This window comes from Gouania willdenowi, chromosome 8 (assembly GCF_900634775.1).
Source record: "Gouania willdenowi chromosome 8, fGouWil2.1, whole genome shotgun sequence".
In the NCBI taxonomy this organism is placed as follows: Eukaryota; Metazoa; Chordata; class Actinopteri; order Blenniiformes; family Gobiesocidae; genus Gouania; species Gouania willdenowi.
In genome coordinates, this window is record NC_041051.1 from 21,398,196 (window position 1) to 21,416,334 (window position 18,139).

General features: G+C 36.8%; 1 protein-coding gene across 3 annotated transcripts in view; it reads left to right on the top strand.

Annotated features, from left to right (window-relative positions):
• Positions 1-18,139, top strand: part of stat3 (signal transducer and activator of transcription 3 (acute-phase response factor)) — a 38,940-nt gene that overhangs the window by 1,878 nt on the left and 18,923 nt on the right. Inside the window, exons 2-24 of one of the 3 annotated variants that reach the window (XM_028455507.1) lie at positions 2,866-3,015; positions 4,472-4,715; positions 4,796-4,888; positions 6,104-6,185; positions 6,275-6,375; positions 7,643-7,794; positions 7,913-8,071; positions 8,138-8,230; positions 8,325-8,384; positions 8,707-8,736; positions 8,827-8,920; positions 8,996-9,043; positions 9,154-9,237; positions 9,466-9,564; positions 9,672-9,807; positions 9,887-9,939; positions 10,023-10,117; positions 11,177-11,316; positions 11,410-11,628; positions 11,714-11,756; positions 14,004-14,063; positions 16,239-16,336; positions 16,416-16,478. In XM_028455507.1, coding sequence (XP_028311308.1) covers positions 2,888-3,015; positions 4,472-4,715; positions 4,796-4,888; positions 6,104-6,185; positions 6,275-6,375; positions 7,643-7,794; positions 7,913-8,071; positions 8,138-8,230; positions 8,325-8,384; positions 8,707-8,736; positions 8,827-8,920; positions 8,996-9,043; positions 9,154-9,237; positions 9,466-9,564; positions 9,672-9,807; positions 9,887-9,939; positions 10,023-10,117; positions 11,177-11,316; positions 11,410-11,628; positions 11,714-11,756; positions 14,004-14,063; positions 16,239-16,336; positions 16,416-16,456 — 2,352 coding nt within the window. In that variant the 5' untranslated portion in view covers positions 2,866-2,887 and the 3' untranslated portion in view covers positions 16,457-16,478. Of the gene's footprint in view, positions 1-2,865; positions 3,016-4,471; positions 4,716-4,795; positions 4,889-6,103; positions 6,186-6,274; positions 6,376-7,642; positions 7,795-7,912; positions 8,072-8,137; positions 8,231-8,324; positions 8,385-8,706; positions 8,737-8,826; positions 8,921-8,995; positions 9,044-9,153; positions 9,238-9,465; positions 9,565-9,671; positions 9,808-9,886; positions 9,940-10,022; positions 10,118-11,176; positions 11,317-11,409; positions 11,629-11,713; positions 11,757-14,003; positions 14,064-16,238; positions 16,337-16,415; positions 16,545-18,139 lie in introns of those variants that run through there. The other 2 variants (XM_028455506.1, XM_028455508.1) reach the window with 2 other exon arrangements.

Here is an 18,139-nt window from a genome sequence, read left to right on the forward strand (position 1 = left end):
GAACATGCTACGGTAACTCAAATCTGAAAACCCTGATTTAAAAAACCATCTGGTGCTATTTTAAGCGACTTCAAACTCTGAACTATTGATTATTTTTCAGACCTCTCACACAGAGTGGTTGTAATATGTCTGAGTAGTCCAACCTTTTAGTGTGTTCAATAGACCTGTAGTACATTAAGAGCCAACATAATGGGAGAGGGTGTTTATACGCCCACTGGGCCATAATAACCTTCTTTTTCAGGAGATAATAAAACTTTTCAAGACATTGCATCCTGGTAAAATGTTTGCTAATTCTCTCTTCTAATGACGTAGCTGAACCCTGAGCAGTTTCACATGTTGAGAAATGTCTCTGTCGGTGAAGAGGAACATGGGTCATTTGAAAACTGTGACATTTAGAGGCTTGTGTGATTAAGATAAGCCTTGCCCCAGTTGTACACCTGATGGAGATAAAATGGCTTTACTTGTCATTATGCACTTGTCAGCACACACATTCCTTAACATTGCAGAAATACACTCATTACATATTTGAAATGATTCTTGGTTTGATTATTTTACTGGTGCTCTACATCAGTGATTCTCAACTGGTGGGTCGGGACCCAAAAGTGGGTCGTGGACCTGTACTGGGTGGGTCGCGGACAGCTGGTCAAAATTAAATAAATGCTTAATGTATCTCATGTTGTATTTTATTTTGAAAGAAACTTTTCTTTTGATAGGCATGCTGTGAAATACATGTTACACAGGAAAATATGTAGATTTATGTTGGAAAAAATATTATATATGTGTTTTCAACAGCTGTTTTTGAAAAACAACATTTTGTTGGTTGAATTCTAAAAAAAAAAGAAAAGTGGGTCGCGATTTAATGTCCGTGGCAAAATGTGAGTCCCAGGGTGGGACCAGTTGAGAACCACTGCTCTACATCAAAGTTTACAGCACAGTGTGGAAGGTGCATAAGATACATTAACAACGTAAACAAACATTAATGTAAAGCAGTGATTTCTTACCAGAGGTACTTATAAAATAATTAAGTAGTTAAAATAACATTATTATTTGCTTGATTACATTTTCTATTGAACCATAGACAGATACATTTTGTTTACGTTATTGCCAAAATGTCTGAAAAACATTGATAAATGGATTACCGGTGTATTATTAGGTTATTTGGTTCTGTCATCAATCTATTACTATTGAATAAGATAACTTTCCTTGTTGTTTATAATCTATAATAAGTCACATGGAGACAAAATACCCTCTAAATAAACATTTTCTTTTTGTTTTAACTCAGTTTAGCACTGCGGTGGTGTTTATTTAATCAATGATGGTTATTAGGCCTTTATTAGCTAAACCAAAGAGATAATATTTTGTTTGTTTGTGAGCAGGATTACGTCAAAAGCACTTATCGGATTTTTACAAAAATTTTAACCAGAGATAGACCTTATGCCATGGAAGGTTCCATTAAATGTCAGAGGGGATCCGGATCAATATACTGATTCTGGATTCGTTTCAAAAATCAAAGAAAAAAAAAAAAAAAGATGTATAAAGCAATACATATTTACAAGGTCATGTGAAATTATTTTTGTAAGATTCTTGTATTTTTATTTATTTATTCATTTGTTTTGAAATAACAAAAAGAGCATAGAAGATTTTGTTTTGGAATAAGATCAAGATTAAGATCAAACGTGTTGTTGTGCAGCAGTTAATAAAAAAGTGCCCGTGGGGCATTTTGCACAATTACTTTTACCCAGAATCCTCTTTGTGGGAAGACTTTATTGATACAAAAATAGAGGTTCATTCTTATTGTAAATTGCCATTTTGAAAAGCAAATATTGCGATACGGTCCATATCACCCAGCCCTTTACCTACTGTATATACTTGTTGATAACTGAATGGTTTGCATTTTCTTGAGTATTTACAGTGATTACGGGTAAGTAGATTAGATGTCCCTTTTTATGTGATTTTCATAAAAAAATACAATACAAATGTATGGTTATTTAATATATAAAATGTAATAAATAACATAACCTTCAACTAGATTAAGGATTAAAAAAAAAAATTTAAATTGCTTTTAGTACATAATATTAATAACAACAGCATTTAGATTACACCCTACTGATAATGATGCGTTGGGAAAAAGTCCAAAACTTTTCAGAATTTAAAAGGTTGTGAATTTGAAGAAAAAGTTAAGGCTTTAATTTTTCAGCTGGTTTTGACCTTTTTATGTTTTTAACGTCTGCTAGAAAGCTCATTTACTGCATTATAAAACATGCTATTCAAAGTCTAACTTATTGTTTAATTTGTAACAAAACAGTACAAAGTCATTTTTACATACAATCAAATGTCAGCAATAAATAAAGTAGGAACTTATGCAACATACAAGAACAGGTCGATCATAAATCAGGATGCATGTGTAAAAACTTGTGGAGGATCTTTTTGTTCTTCTTTGCTACTTAATCCAAGTTTTTTTTTTTAAATAGTTCTAATAGAAAAGCAAGTAGCGGCCACCTCTATCTCGGTTGGTTAAATGGCTGGACAATATCGGTTAGATTATATATAATAGTAAATCAGGAAAGGTCTGTCAAACCTTTGGTTGGATTGTAAATACTTGTTTTTCCTGTGGCACAGATTTTTTTTTTTTTTTGACAGTGTCTAATATTTACAGTTAGGGCATGGTCTAAGTCAAAGATCATTAAGTCTTAGTCAGTTGAAAGCTTTCACACAGCCTTTCTTTCTCTGCAGAGGTGTTGCATTTCAGTGAACAGGAAGTGGCTGCCGAGGCCTCCCATGGGCCTGTAATCTGTTACAGAGAATATCTGGGTGCTGCGCTAGTTTAGTCAAAAACTGTCACAATCATCTTCTTTTCAATTGCAGGTTTGAGGCAGTTTCTGTCAGGATGACCCAGTGGAACCAGTTGCAGCAGCTGGAGACCAGGTATCTGGAGCAGCTTTATCACCTGTACAGCGATAGCTTCCCCATGGAGCTACGCCAGTTCCTGGCACCTTGGATTGAGAGTCAAGACTGGTGAGAGTACCATTCAAACAACACTAAAGGAACTTTTGCTCATCCAATCCTATTAAACTACATTAAACATTTCCATCAGGTGTGCGCTGCTACACTTTAATGCTTCCACATTTATCAACTTTTCGTGGTTGACCTTCTCTTAAAAGTCTCAGAACTTCCTTCAATTCTGTCCAACAATTTTCAAATATCTCACTCAGGTGTTTTTCACTTCCTTATTATACATAAGTACATGTTTAGAGAAGAGAATAGCACAGCGGTGCAGTCATTTAGAAGCTGCTGTCAGTGGAGGGAAGATCTGTTTAAGGAGATATGAGGTCCATTCCTCAGTTATAGGACTGAAATGGAAATGTGTTTGGATCAGATACATGAAGTGCATCTGAAAATAGCAGGGTGTTGTGTGTTTTCTTTTGTTTTAGTTTTTTTTTTTTTTTTTTTTTATTACTTGCTCTCTGGAGTGCTGTTTTTTGCATATTTGTGTTGTATTGTACCTGTATCTATATACATTAGGGCTGAGATAAACGATTATTTTTTAAACGATTAACCTAGCCATTATTTTTTCGATGCATCAATTAATCTAACGATACATTTTTTTCCAGTTCGATTCGATTATCGATTATCTCCCCATTAATTGCCTAAAAGTAATTTATACATGTTAATTTACATATCTAAAATGAAAAAAAAACATGAATTCCTTAAGATTGCAATATATGTTTATTGCTCTTCAACTCAAAATTCCAAAATAAAGTTCAAGTAAGAATATAGAAGTACAAAATAATGCATTCAGAGTCTAAAAGTAGCATTTAAACTTTCCTTTTACCTTAAGAATTGGTGTGTGTGTGTGTGTGTGTGTGTGTGTGTGTGTGTGTGTGTGTGTGTGTGTGTGTGTGTGTGTGTGTGTGTGTGTGTGTTGTCCTTTAGGAAGTTTAAGGGAAAAATAAAAGGTCAGACTGCAAAGGAAAAACTCCAATGGATGCCTATGTGTGCAGCAAACATACATTGTGATTAATTTACAAATCAGGACGGACTACTAGGGTATCACAGTGGTATGTAAATGTGTTATTTCATCACGTGTGTGCATAAGCGTGTGTGCACGCATGCGGCTGCTTCCGCTGCCGCTGATGTCACGGCGGGTGTTTCCTCCTTGTTCCGTTGGCGCGCTGCCATGCAATGTCATCGATAACGTTGGCGCGTTGTCCCGGCCCTAATATACATGTATGCGTGTTTATATATGTAGATTCAAAAAGAGAAGAAAGAAAGGAAGGACATTTAGGAAAAGGTTGTGAGTTATAATGAGAACCAATTGATGACTATATCTTCCTGTTCTAGATGCTTTTCAAAAACATAATAAAAAAAAGCAGAAGATGCTGTCAGAAATGGTTTTATCTCATTTTACTCTCTTTCAATATTCTTTACCTATGTAAAAGGAAAAGCTAAAAGCTCTTACATCTTTTCAAAGGGCGTATGCTGCAAATAAAGAATCGCATGCCACTCTGGTGTTCCACAACCTCTTGGGAGAAATAGACCAGCAGTACAGTCGCTTCCTGCAGGAGAACAACGTTCTCTACCAGCATAACCTGCGCAGGATCAAACAGCATCTGCAGAGCAAGTACTTGGAGAAACCAATGGATATCGCTCGTATTGTCGCTCGATGTCTGTGGGAGGAGCAGAGGCTGCTTCAGTCGGCCACCACAGCTGCACAGGTACACAAAGTTACAGCAGTCTTCTAGTCATTTTTGAATGATTTATTGACATTAATGTGATGTGTGTTGTACACATGCAGGATGGCCAGGCTGCCCATCCAACTGGGACAGTAGTTACAGAAAAGCAGCAGATGCTGGAGCATAACCTTCAAGACATCAGGAAGCGAGTGCAGGTCAGCTTTTACCTGCTAATCTGGTGCAGCGATGGCACTAGAGTGGGTACTTGAGAGAGCGAGAGAGAGAGAGAGGAAAATTAACAAATAAAGTGTCAGTCTTGGTCAAAAATTATAAAAACTATATAAATAAATCTATTCAGGAGCCACTAAATCATTGTTTTTCAACCTTGGGATCAGGACACCATGTGGGGTCGCCTGGAGGTTAAATGGGGTTTTCTGAAATTTTTTGAAAATTAAAATTGATTTTTTTAATTAATATTCTTTTTTTAAATAAATAAATAATAAAACAACACAATCTTAAACAACTGTATTTCCATACTTTCACTTTGTGAAATATAAAAGTGATTCAACTAAAATGCAGTAAGAAAAATATATATCTGACCTCAAACATGATCAAAAACAAATTTTAGAAAAAAAATATCTTTGGGGTCGCCAGAAATACTTGATATAAAAAATTGGGTCACAATCCAAAAAAGGTTGAGAACCACTTTATTTTCTGTGTTTATTTTTAATATACTCGCAAGCAACTACATTTTCTGAGTGTTTTGGTTTTGTTCAGTCTCTATGGCATCTGTAAAAAGGGTGTATGCCTAGAAGCATATGTCTTAGTGAGAGTTTTGACATTTTAAAGGAAACTCACCGACTGTACGGACAAAATAAAACGTAATAGAACACTAACTATGTACTTATACGTTCATCCTATACATCAGATACATCAGGAGGGAAACCTGGCTGGCACGCCGAGAGAAGAACCTAACAATAATGTTAAAAAATAATTCATATTAATAACAATATCAACAATAACAATTGACCAACTGCCAAACCGTCACAAGATTAGTCGACTACAAAAATAATCGTTATTGCAGCCGTAGTGTGTTATCACTCGTTCATGCCATCATTATGCTCTGTAGTTGTTTTTAAATAGTTTTCTAAGCAAAATGTTGTAGTTGGACATAGTGGGTATTTGGATTCAGAAATAAGTGAAAAGGGAGTACGAGAGCCAAAAAAGTTTGAGAACCACTGCTCTAGTACAAAATCTGTCAAATAATTACACTGCATAGATAAGACACTGAAACAAATCTATTGTCTTATAATGTACCAACAGCTTTTTATTCTGTCATTGCTGTGAATAACAACAAGCTTCATCAGACAAAATTATATATTATTTTAAGGGAAATATCATCCACAAACTATATTCTCTGTTTTGTACAGGATATGGAACAAAAGATGAAAATGCTTGAAAACCTACAGGATGATTTTGACTTCAATTACAAGACCCTGAAAAGCCAAGGAGGTGTGAAGTGAATTTGAAACATTTTACTAACAGTCTTTAGCCAAAAGGAATCAAACTTTACTGAAGTTGCTGTTTCAATGTTGCTTTAGAGTTGTCCCAGGACTTAAATGGAAACAGTCAGGCAGCTGCAACCAGACAGAAGATGGCTACGCTGGAGCAGATGCTGAGCGCCCTGGACCAGCTCAGGAGGGTAAGTGTCCTTATGTTGGAAGGGATTTATCAAATATTCATAAGTTATAGTTGGAAACATTTTTTTTCCTTTTTTTTTTTTTTTTTACATGTATTTGATTATGCTTTCTAAGGCTGTGCAATTAATCGAAATTTCGATTATTCAATCAATTCAATTCAAAACAGCTTCATTGGCATGAGAAGCAAGTTTGTTGTAAAGACAAAAATAATAGATATTAAAAATAGCAACATTTGTGTTGTGCAAAACAATAATATAGAATAAAAATTGTTTCACTATGTATATGTCGAACATAATGTACAATTACCGGTATGTTATAATAGGTGTTATAAAAGCTGAAAAGGTTATGTATATGGTTTTACATATATCCATATACAGTACACACACATATGCATCCAGTTATATAAGTACATACAAAAATTCATGTTGGGTGTGGGATACATATGTATGTGTATATACGTATATATGCATATGTGTGTATCCATAAAATGAAGAGTTCGTCCTTAAGACTGCTCTACTGTAAAGTGCCTTGAGATACCATTGGTTATGATTTGGCGCTATACAAATAAAGATTGATTGATTGATAAATACATGCATGTACATACTGTATATACATACATGAATGGACAGACTATTTATATATACATAAATGTAGTTATTACACTTAACAATTACAAAAATAACATAATCAAGAAAAAACTATTATTTAAATTAAAAAATATATATATATTTTTTTTTTTTTAATTATAAATGTGTTTTATTTGATAAATAAAACACACTTCCATGATTTAGGATATTTACAAAGAATAAAGCTTGGCACACACGAGAAAAAAATGATTTCTAACTTTGAGTTGTTTAATGCACGCGCATGCAAGCTCCTCCCCTCCGCCCCGTCCCTCTCAAAGCTAAAGCTAGCCTAGCCTGCAGGCTAACACCAGGGAAGTTGACACATGGCGCAGAAACGCTACAAAAACACTTGGTAAACAAGCAAGGCAAATTAAAGTCTCTCACATGGAAACACTTGATGATGAAGACCTAGAACAAAGACACATCACGTGCATAAAGTGTTTCGTTTTGTGCAAAAGTGAACATAGTTGATTTCAGTGTTTAATTTATGTTTAAAGATATTTTTTTACATTGTTTTGTAAAAAAAAAAAAATGAAATAACTTTTTGGTTGACAAATAATGATTTCAATTATGCCTAAAATAATTGTGATTATTATTTATCCTATAATCGAGCAGCCCTAATGCTTTTTTTGGATTTCTCCAGCAAATAGTAACAGAGATGGGAGTGTTGCTGACCGCCATGGATTATGTACAGAAAAACTTAACAGATGAAGAACTGGCAGACTGGAAGAGAAGACAACAAATTGCTTGTATTGGAGGTCCACCAAACATCTGCCTCGATCGCCTTGAAACATGGTAAAGTTTTAAAACTCAAAACTCTTTTGTCCATACGTGTGCTCAGCAAGTCTCTCTGTAAATGAGATGCTGCAGACATGCTACATATGTAAGGATTTTCTCCTAACTTCCCAATCAGGATCACATCTTTAGCTGAGTCTCAGCTGCAGATTCGTCAACAAATCAAGAAGCTAGAGGAACTTCAACAGAAGGTTTCCTACAAAGGAGACCCAATCATCCAGCACCGCCCAGCCCTGGAGGAGAAGATTGTGGACTTGTTCAGAAATCTCATGAAGAGGTAGACAAGTGTTATATAACAAGATAAGATGAATGAGGGCTGAACTGTTCAAACTTTGTGCTGCAGTGCTTTCGTGGTTGAAAGACAGCCTTGTATGCCCATGCATCCAGATCGACCTTTAGTCATCAAAACAGGAGTACAGTTCACAAATAAAGTCAGGTAAGAGTCTGTCTAAAATGGATTTTTAACAATAACAATATATAATTATCTGACCTTTTTCTTTTTTTAATTGACAATATTTTTTCTTTTTAAGGTTACTAGTAAAGTTCCCTGAACTTAACTACCAGCTGAAGATTAAAGTTTGCATTGACAAGTAAGTATTTTTCTTTATTGACTTTTAGTTTTTACTGTAAAGGCCAAAAACATTTGATAATAATAAAGTCTTTGTGTGCCTATGAGTCAAAAAGTTGAATAAAACTATTGATTAAAAAGTGAAGTTCTACCTTTTTAATTGGAAAAAATATAAAATGATCAGAATATTATTAAAGTGACAGGTATATTTTTGGGAGGTTATGGGTCCTAAAATGTAAGCACCAAATAGGATTTAATAGGCTTCTGATCCGTTCATCTGGGCTAATGAAACTAATAAAACAAAATATTTTCGAATTGAGGTCTTATATCTTAACTTTTTTTAGGGAATCTGGAGATGTGGCTGCGATTCGTGGGTAAGACCAAGAACATAAATAAAAATGAATAATAATATGCATGGCACAGAGAAGGAGTCCTACACGCTGCTGTCTTGCCTTGTTTTCTAGCTCCCGAAAATTTAACATCCTCGGAACAAACACTAAAGTTATGAACATGGAGGAATCCAACAATGGCAGCCTGTCGGCTGAGTTTAAACATTTGGTGAGTTAGCTTTTATTGTGGAAAGACTCCCAAGATGTACCTGCTGTGAAAGACTGACTTCCTGTTTTGTTGCAGACCCTGCGAGAACAGCGGTGTGGTAACGGTGGCCGGACAAACAGTGATGTAAGTACGACATCTAATAAATAAGGATTGTATATGGATGTTTTTAACGGGCATGGATAATAGATTTTGTTCTAGATTTTTTAATAAATAAAAAAAATGATCTTCCCCAGGCCTCCCTGATAGTCACTGAGGAGCTTCATCTCATCACTTTTGAGACGGAAGTCTATCACCAAGGTCTAAAAATCGATCTAGAGGTGAGTACCGGTTGTCTTGTGAACTTTTTGACAGGGATGTGTTGTGTGTTAACAAAATGTTCCTATTAGCATCATCAATCCACTGAATAAACATGTCATGTAAAAGGGGTTTTTATGTTTTATCTGTCTCCTAAAATGCTTGTGGGTCATTGTCTCATATTTGCCATTCAAAGGTGCAAAGAAAAGCTCTTTAAACCACTAAGATGAGATTTCCCTTTCTGCCTGCAGACTCATTCCTTGCCTGTTGTAGTCATTTCAAACATCTGCCAGATGCCCAATGCGTGGGCTTCCATCCTGTGGTACAACATGCTTAGTAACCACCCAAAGGTAAGAGGGCACTCTCTAGTGGAGAATGGAGGCATTCCACTGGAAAACAAGGTCATTGGGGAAAAATGGTTGATTCAAGAGATTATTTATTTATTTATTTTCCACAGAATGTAAACTTTTTCACCAAACCTCCAGTGGGAACATGGGACCAGGTGGCTGAGGTGTTGAGCTGGCAGTTCTCCTCCACCACTAAGAGAGGCCTCACTATTGAACAGCTCACCACACTGGCTGAAAAATTACTCGGTATGATGACAAAGTTCTCCAACGTTCTCTGTGTCACAGTGATTAGATACTAAACTGGGATGTGTTTGTGTTCACTTAGGGCCGTGTGTCAACTACTCTGGATGTCAAATCACCTGGGCCAAGTTCTGCAAGGTCAGTAACTGCACTTCCATGAAGAGCGGCCATCTTCACATTGGAATTCTGTGCTGGAGTTGTTTTGATCTTCTCCTTTACAGGAAAACATGGCGGGGAAAGGCTTCTCATTCTGGGTGTGGCTGGATAACATCATTGACTTGGTGAAAAAATACATCCTTGCTCTGTGGAATGAAGGGTGAGAGGTCTTCTTTTGTTTGTGGCCAACAGTGCAATCACCTGTTGGCTTCCTTTCATAGTGTGGGAAGCGCTTTCACACAGACTAGTCTCTAAATAGTCTTACTATTTTAGGATTCAGTGCCCAATGGATTAGGGCTGGGCGATATATTGAGACTCAAGATGTATCAAGTTTTCTATTTTGGCAGTATAGAAAATTACAATATTGCCTATATCAATATATATATATACAGTAGATATATATATATATATATATATATATAACATTTTGTTTTTAAAACACTTGTTTTTGGAGTCGGTGCTTTCACTATTTCTCAGAAAAGTATTAAAAACACATGCTGTCCTTTATAAGAGGAAAAACCAAAAATGGCACATTTTGTGCATCTGTTGGTTAATAAATGTGCCTGTGTGGCATTTAGCTTCAGCAAATTTAACCCTGAATTGTCTTATATCTAAAAAGAAAAACACAAACAACTGTATTTCTACACTTTCACTAAGATGCTGTAAAAAATAAAAAATAAAATTTTGTATCTGAGCTCAGACATGATCAAAAACTAATTCTAGAAAAAAGATGTCTTTGGGGTCACCAGAAATTCTTGATATCAAAATGGGGTCACAATCCAAAATGGTTGGGAACCACTGCACTAAATACTGTTTATTTGCACTTATTTGCAAAATGAGATTCTTTCAAATGTGCGTTATCACTTGTTCATTCCATAATTATGCTCTACAGTTGTTTTAAATAGTTTTCTAAGCAAAATGTTGTAGTTGGACAAACAGGGTACTTGGATTCAGAAATAAGAGAAAGGGGGTACTTGAGACAAAGAAGTTTGAGAACCACTGCTTTATCGGTGAAAAAGACAAAAGTGGCACTTTTTGCGAATAAATGTGTCTGTTTGGCATTTAGCAAATTTAACCCTGTAATGCCTTTCTGCTCAGACTTTATTTGAAATAAAATTATCAAGATTTATATTGTATATCGCCATTTTGAGAAAAAATATTGAGACTTGAGTTTGGGTCCATATATTGCCCAGCCCTAGAATGGATTTTGTTTTTCCAGGTATATTTTGGGCTTCATCAGTAAGGAGAGGGAGAGAGCCATTCTGAGTCCAAAACCTCCAGGTACTTTTCTGCTGCGCTTCAGTGAAAGCAGCAAAGAAGGAGGCATCACATTTACTTGGGTAGAGAAGGACATCAGTGGTAAGGATTTACCAACATCCTATCATTCATATTGTGTTTTTTTTAATAATCAGAGTATTTAATCCAACATTATGTCCCAATGTGTGGTTTTAGGAAAGACCCAGATCCAGTCAGTTGAACCTTACACCAAGCAGCAGCTTAACAACATGTCCTTTGCTGACATCATCATGGGATACAAGATTATGGACGCTACCAACATCCTGGTTTCACCCCTGGTTTACCTCTATCCTGATATCCACAAAGAGGAGGCTTTTGGGAAATACTGTCGGCAGGAACCAGTTCCAGAGCCTGAGATCGGAGACTCATTGAGTGGTGAGTCACTCTCATGTTGTTGTTGTTGTTGTTTTAGTCTTTTAGCTGCTATTGCTTTTTAACCTAACTGTGATATCTTCAACAGCTATCCAACCTTACCTGAAGACCAAGTTCATCTGTGTTACGCCGTAAGTGTCTAGTTTAAGCTCTTCTTACACTTCCATAAGTGTGTCACTCAGGTTTGGGGTCAATTCCATTTTTCAGTTACAATTATGTTTTCAATTACAACTCAATTAGGATTACAGTGACCAGCATTTTTCCAAATACAATTAAATTACGATTATTTTTTATCCTCAGAAAGTCAATTACAATTACATAAGTTCACTTTTAATTAATCACAATTACTGAGCCTGAAATAAATAACCTAATAAAAGTGAACCTTCCTCTTGTGTTAGCTTTCTGTTAGCATCTCTTATGATAACACGTCCTAAATCAGCTATAAAATACACAAAAAATAAATATCTATCATCTAATTTCTTTCCTGTCTATTGGTTACCTTGATAGGCTTCATAATCAATGAAAATATAGGTTTTAATAATTTTGATGTGGGCATCTGAGCCTTTTTTGTGTCAGTATAACCCTTGTTTATTATTTTTTTTAATGGTAAAATGTGGGAAAGCTTGATATTAAACATATTTTAAGAAAAATGTATTTATTTATTTTATCTAGGGGTGTCCCTATTTAATATTGATATTGGATATCGGTCCGATATCAACCTGAAAACAAATATCCGATATCAGATTCAAATTTCCGTTTTTTTTTTTGTTTTTTTTTTCAATTAATTTTTTATTCATTTTATTCAATTGTAGAATATTGTAGATATTATGTTGAAGGTGAAAATGTATGTAGCCAATTGGTTAATAATAAATAAGTCAGTTTTTCCTCATACCTACTCTTGCTGACTATAAAGTTCTCTGTTTGAGTAACATCACTTGATGAAGCCTTTTCTAACATTCCACACTACAAAATAAGTAGTTATTATTTTTTCATTAAAGGAAAAAAAAAGTAATAAAAGTACGTATGATTCATGCTGATATCGGATCAATATCGGTATCGGCAGATACGCAAGGCTGCAATATTGGTATCATATCGGAATTGAAAAAGTTGTATCGGGACATCCCTAATTTTGTCGCATAATTATGGCCACCACCAGCCCTCCCTAAGGAAGGGTAAGAAAATCTTAAGTGAGGGGGAAGGGAACAGGGAAGATGGAGTTAGGGTGGGACAATGGAAGGGGTGGGGAAGAGTGCACCATTTTAAGGTGGGAGTGCAATGTGGTGTTACAGATGTGCCTGTTGTGTTGTGTAATAAGTTAAGCCAGTCTGGTGACAAGTGTGGAGAAATGCAATCAGTTATTTTCTCATAATGGACAAACCATCTGGATCTCTTGACGCCATCAAATACCAGCTTACAACCTCTCCAATTGTGTATTAATGCAACAGTAAGGGAAAAAGAAATCATTATATTGCAATAAACAGATAACAAGGACTAACCCGGGGTTTCCACTGGATACGTCTCCGCTGCGCCACAGCAGGTAATTCACACCGGTTGCGTTTTGGGTACGGCACGGTGCGCTCCGGCTGAACGACAGTTCTCACGATATTTATATAATCGCGCGAGAACGCAGTTAAGTGTATGTGTTATAAACGCAACAATAAACAGATAAACAGGTCAGTGTTCCTAACGAAGGAGAACAAGAAGGTTGGACTCTCTGGATTTGTCATAGCCACATTTTTTAGCAACAGCTCAACAGAGAAGAGATAAAACTGCACCAGTAAAACATGAACTAAATCAAAGTTGCTGCAGTTTACAGTGCAGTTACAGTATGAGAGGAATCAATATAGTGGATGTGATTTAGTTTTGACACATTATGACGTTTTGGTGATGTAGTTACTTGAAATATAATCTGAAGTGTTTTATTTTGAAAAGTAACCAGATATTTTATTGCGGAGTACATGCTTAATTTCCTGTTTAGCTTCATTTGCTCTGTGCTGATTGATGCGTCGTGCTCCGGTGTCGGCCAGAAATAGAAGCCCTGCATATATCTGGTGGGGGACACCGGACTACCACAGCTGGGAAGGAGCAGACACGCAGCGCAGTGGACCCGGTGGAAATTAACACATAGACTAAAGTGGAAACCTATCAGCTCCGGTGACGCGGCAGTGACGTAACGCAGCGGAGCCGCATCCAGTGGAAATTGGGGGTTACAGTATATTGTGCATGAAAAGATGGACGAATGAAAGGACGAGCTACAGCAGGTGAGGTGGCACCAGCAGCTGCTCTCAGGTCTGTTACATGTTGTTGGATGGTGGTTGGACGGTGTGACGCTGGCCTTCTGCGGTTTTGCTCAGTGAGAACCTGACCTGTCTCCGTAGGTGTCCCTCCGTGTTCATGGACTTGCCGGACAGTGAGCTGCTTGGGACTGGCTTCCCAGGGTAGGCGGGGGGGGATGGCATGTAGGGCTGTGTTTTCATCCTGTCTGTGTGTTTGATGATGGGATTTTGGTGTAATATAATTGACTTAACAGATATTTGTCGTCCTGTTTTTACGTCTAACCGCTATTCTCAGCACTCCTACTGGAGTGCCTTCTCTCTTTTTGTTTTCCACCAGATGTGTTTTCATAACTTTAATTCACATGGTTTGTTGTATGGATTAAACAGCCCAAAATACTTCTGCTTTGATTACTTCTGGAAAAGTTAGAGAGGATGTCAAATAATGTTTATATTCCAAGTGAAAACACTGTCGAATGTCGAATGCTCACAGTCACATGTCAGTTCGGCAGGAGTCGAAGCAAAGTTTTGAGAAATGGCCTGTTCAATCTGTGTGACGCACAGTACTAACACGTTTTTGTGTGGACCATCATTCACTTCCATCAACTGTGTCTTTGTCTGTTGCACGCTGCACAAACTACAGTTAATAGTAGATCCTAGTACTAGTATTATTCTAGTCTCTGTATGCGTTTAGATTTATTCACAGAACCTTCTCTCTTTGGGCATTTAGGGCCTGTACTACGAAGCTAGATAATTACATCCTGGATTTATCTCCATTAGCGGGCTTCACCTAACCAAATATTCTCAATTACAACGCGCTAAGTAAAGTGAGTTGAGTTTAGCCTGGCTATGTGCGCCCTCTTGTGACAAGGGTGGAGATTACAGCGTCAGACCAATCACAATCACAGATAAACTGGAGAGCGATTTATATCCCAATTGAGGAATTTTTTTTTTAATTATGAAGAGTTAAAATCCAGAATTCAGACCAAAAACTACACTGTTGCTGCAGTAAAAGCAGCAAGTAATGAATACAGGAATTGATGAGTGTTAATAGTTAAAGGCACACTGTGTAACTTGTGGCCACTAGAGGCGCTAGACCAGTAACTGTCACGCAAGCGCCCCATAGTGGCCACAAGTGCCGCAGCACTGTCGCAAAAATGAACAAACAGTCAGTCGGGCCAGCCTCCCTTGTCTTTTGATTGTGTATGCAGACAGTAGTTGACCTGTAACTTTGAGATAAGGATTGGCTCTAAGGGCTGGGCTTGTGCCACGGCTACAGTGTATGGCAGGGGTCCCCCCTGGTCCTCAAGGGCCACTATCCAGCATGTTTTAGATGTTTCCCTCTTCCAACACACCTGATTGAAATGACCAGGATCGTTATCAGGCTTCTGCAGAGCTTGATGATGAGTTAATCATTTGAGGCCAGGGAGTAGGGGGGAAGCGCCACCAACACGACCAGGCGAGCCGAGCACAGGGTCCCCGGTGGCGGGGAGAAGAGTGCGGCGGGGGCGGCTGCTCCTCCAGCCCATAGACTGTAGCCGCGGCGCAAGCCCAGCCCCACTTCGCACCCCAGCCCTGAGAGCCAATGCTTATCCCGAAGTTACGATTCTGACTTGCAGACTTCCCTTACGAAAGAATCAACGTTTTAACTGAACTATCGCGGCGATTAGTGCACCATTAACCCAAGACAAAACAACCATATTGTGCTCTTTCGACTGTGAACAGAGGCTAATAGAGGGTGATTTAGCCCCGTAAGACGTCAGCCAGCTTCATAGTACAGCACACACCGATTAAATCCTGGAAGAGGAAATCCAGCTTCGTAGTATAACCCCTTGATGATCACCAGAAACTTTAGTTAGCCAGTAGCTACGGTATGCTTTTTATTACCGTATTATTTTGACAGTCCAATTAAATTCATTCTGGTTGAGGGATCAGATTGTTGTGTTTACATGAACAGTTGTAAACAGATCAAAGTGTTTTATCAGTTTCATCATGTTAATAAATCAGTGTTGGTATATACAGTTTACAGACGTGTTTATCCATATTTGAAGAATGAAAAAAGACATTTTTGTGTAACTTGTCAGGAATGGGTAGAAGACCAGGGAGAAGGTTGTTAAAAATGAGCAACATTCCTCTTTAATGTAATGTAATTTTTTTTCTTTTTATCCTAATGTATGTAACACATACATTTTATTTGTATAGAATACAGGGTCAGAAAATCCTAGTAGTTCCTATAGAAGTCTTATGACAAATGTATTGTTGTGAATAAATAGTTTGTATTCATTTAGCGTTTACCTCTTAACAATTATGTTCTCCTTTTTTTTTTATTTCTTAACACAGCACAAACTCTGGAAACACCAGTGACCTGTTCCCCATGTCACCTCGCACCCTCGACTCCCTGATGCACAACGAAGCTGAAGCTACCCAAGGGCATTTGGGTGAGTCATTCACACTTATTTCCCTTTCAGTGGGTTTCTGCATCCGTGTCTAATTTTGTGAAACATTTTTCTTCCACAGAATCGCTCACTCTGGACATGGACGTGGCATCGCCCATGTGAAACAATACAGTTCTTCACTTCTACTTTTTGTTGTTGGGATTTTTCCTCGACCACAAAGTCTACTTGTACAGTTTGTTTTTGTCACACATAAAAAAACTGACTTTGACATCATGGAAAAAGAACATTTCCAACCTCTAAGTTTCAACTGTTGACCTGTAGCCATGAACGGTCACTGTAAACGGACCATTCAGATTCCCCTTCACTTCTTTATTGTAATATCTGACCTATAATTCATAATATTTCTGTTTTTTCATATTTTAATTTGGTGATTAAATCATGTGTTCCTTTCTTTAAAAGAATAGAAAATAAAATGTATAGAGAGTATTTGCTGTATAAGCTACGCTGCACTTGATGTACCAGCTGTGATGTGTCTAATGGCTTTTCGTCAGCATGTCCCTGCCAAACGTAACGCCACAGTTTTATGACATCATCCAAAATGGCGTTTTAAAATGGTTTATTATTATTATTATTATTGGTAAACTTCTCTCAACTATTTGAAGTGTTCAAATATTGATGAACAAAAACGATCCAATTCAACCACTTTGTTGGGTTATTTCTTTTATTACGATTTTGTCTTTAAGTATTGTGAGACATGATGTAACATGTTTCAGGTTTATTGTAACTTTTTTTTGTAGCGCATTTAAAGCAATTAATGCCATAATCTGTGATCCTGTGAATGTATGTGGTAAAAAAAAAAGTGTTTTTACTTTATTTTTTAATGTTCATTGTTAGATGTAAATCATTTATTGATCTGATAATAACAGTGTATGGTGTAAATCGTTCTCACCTTTACTTTATATTCGAATAAAACCCGTCAGCTGAGCTCAAAGCCAATCTTGCTTCTTTTTCATACCTTTAGAAATATGTGGTTTCCTCATTAATGATGCTTTTTTTTCTATCAGGTTTATATTTTACCCATGAGTCTGTTTTCAAGGAGCAGAAAAGTGTTCAGAGTATTGACGAAAAAAGCTTTTCATGTTGTTCGACTCTGTGAAAGCGGTATTTGAATATTTTTTTCCACATTTATCTGCATTTTCATTAACCTTTGGACTGATCTTCTGACCGTGTATCTTCGGTACATGGTATGTTGTGACCTGTTCCTATTAGACATGGCAGAATCAGTTACAATCTATCAAACAGCTGCAGCAAAGACATTAAAACCAGCAGATCACTAGAACAAGTTCATACTAACTGAAAGAGATGTAACAATGAACTGTTCATCATGAGAGATGTGCCTTCTTTATACACTTTTCCCTTTTCTTCTGTTTTGTTTTCCAAAATATGCTCTGTTTGATTAAATGACAAAAGTGGAAAATCAACAATAGATGGATAGGAACAGACACTTTTAATAACTTCATCCTGCACCCTTTCAAACAAGTTAAAATCGTCTTTGTTGTTATCAAGTTGTCTCTTTCATTGTTGCCTGTGCACTTTGTATACTTTCTGTGTATTTGTTTTTCTTTTAACCTGTTCGAATACATAAAATAAACAATTATGCAGCCAATGGGAGAAATTATCTCTACACTTTTCAAACTTTTAGTTTTTAATGACGTCTTAAAAAAAAAACCAGTCCAACTCAAATCAAAGTACATTGTTAATGTCGGCCGCCTCTTAAGCTCCGCCCCTGCTTTAAACCTATGAAGCACTTGACTTTCACAGAATGTTTATTAATAGCATACAGTT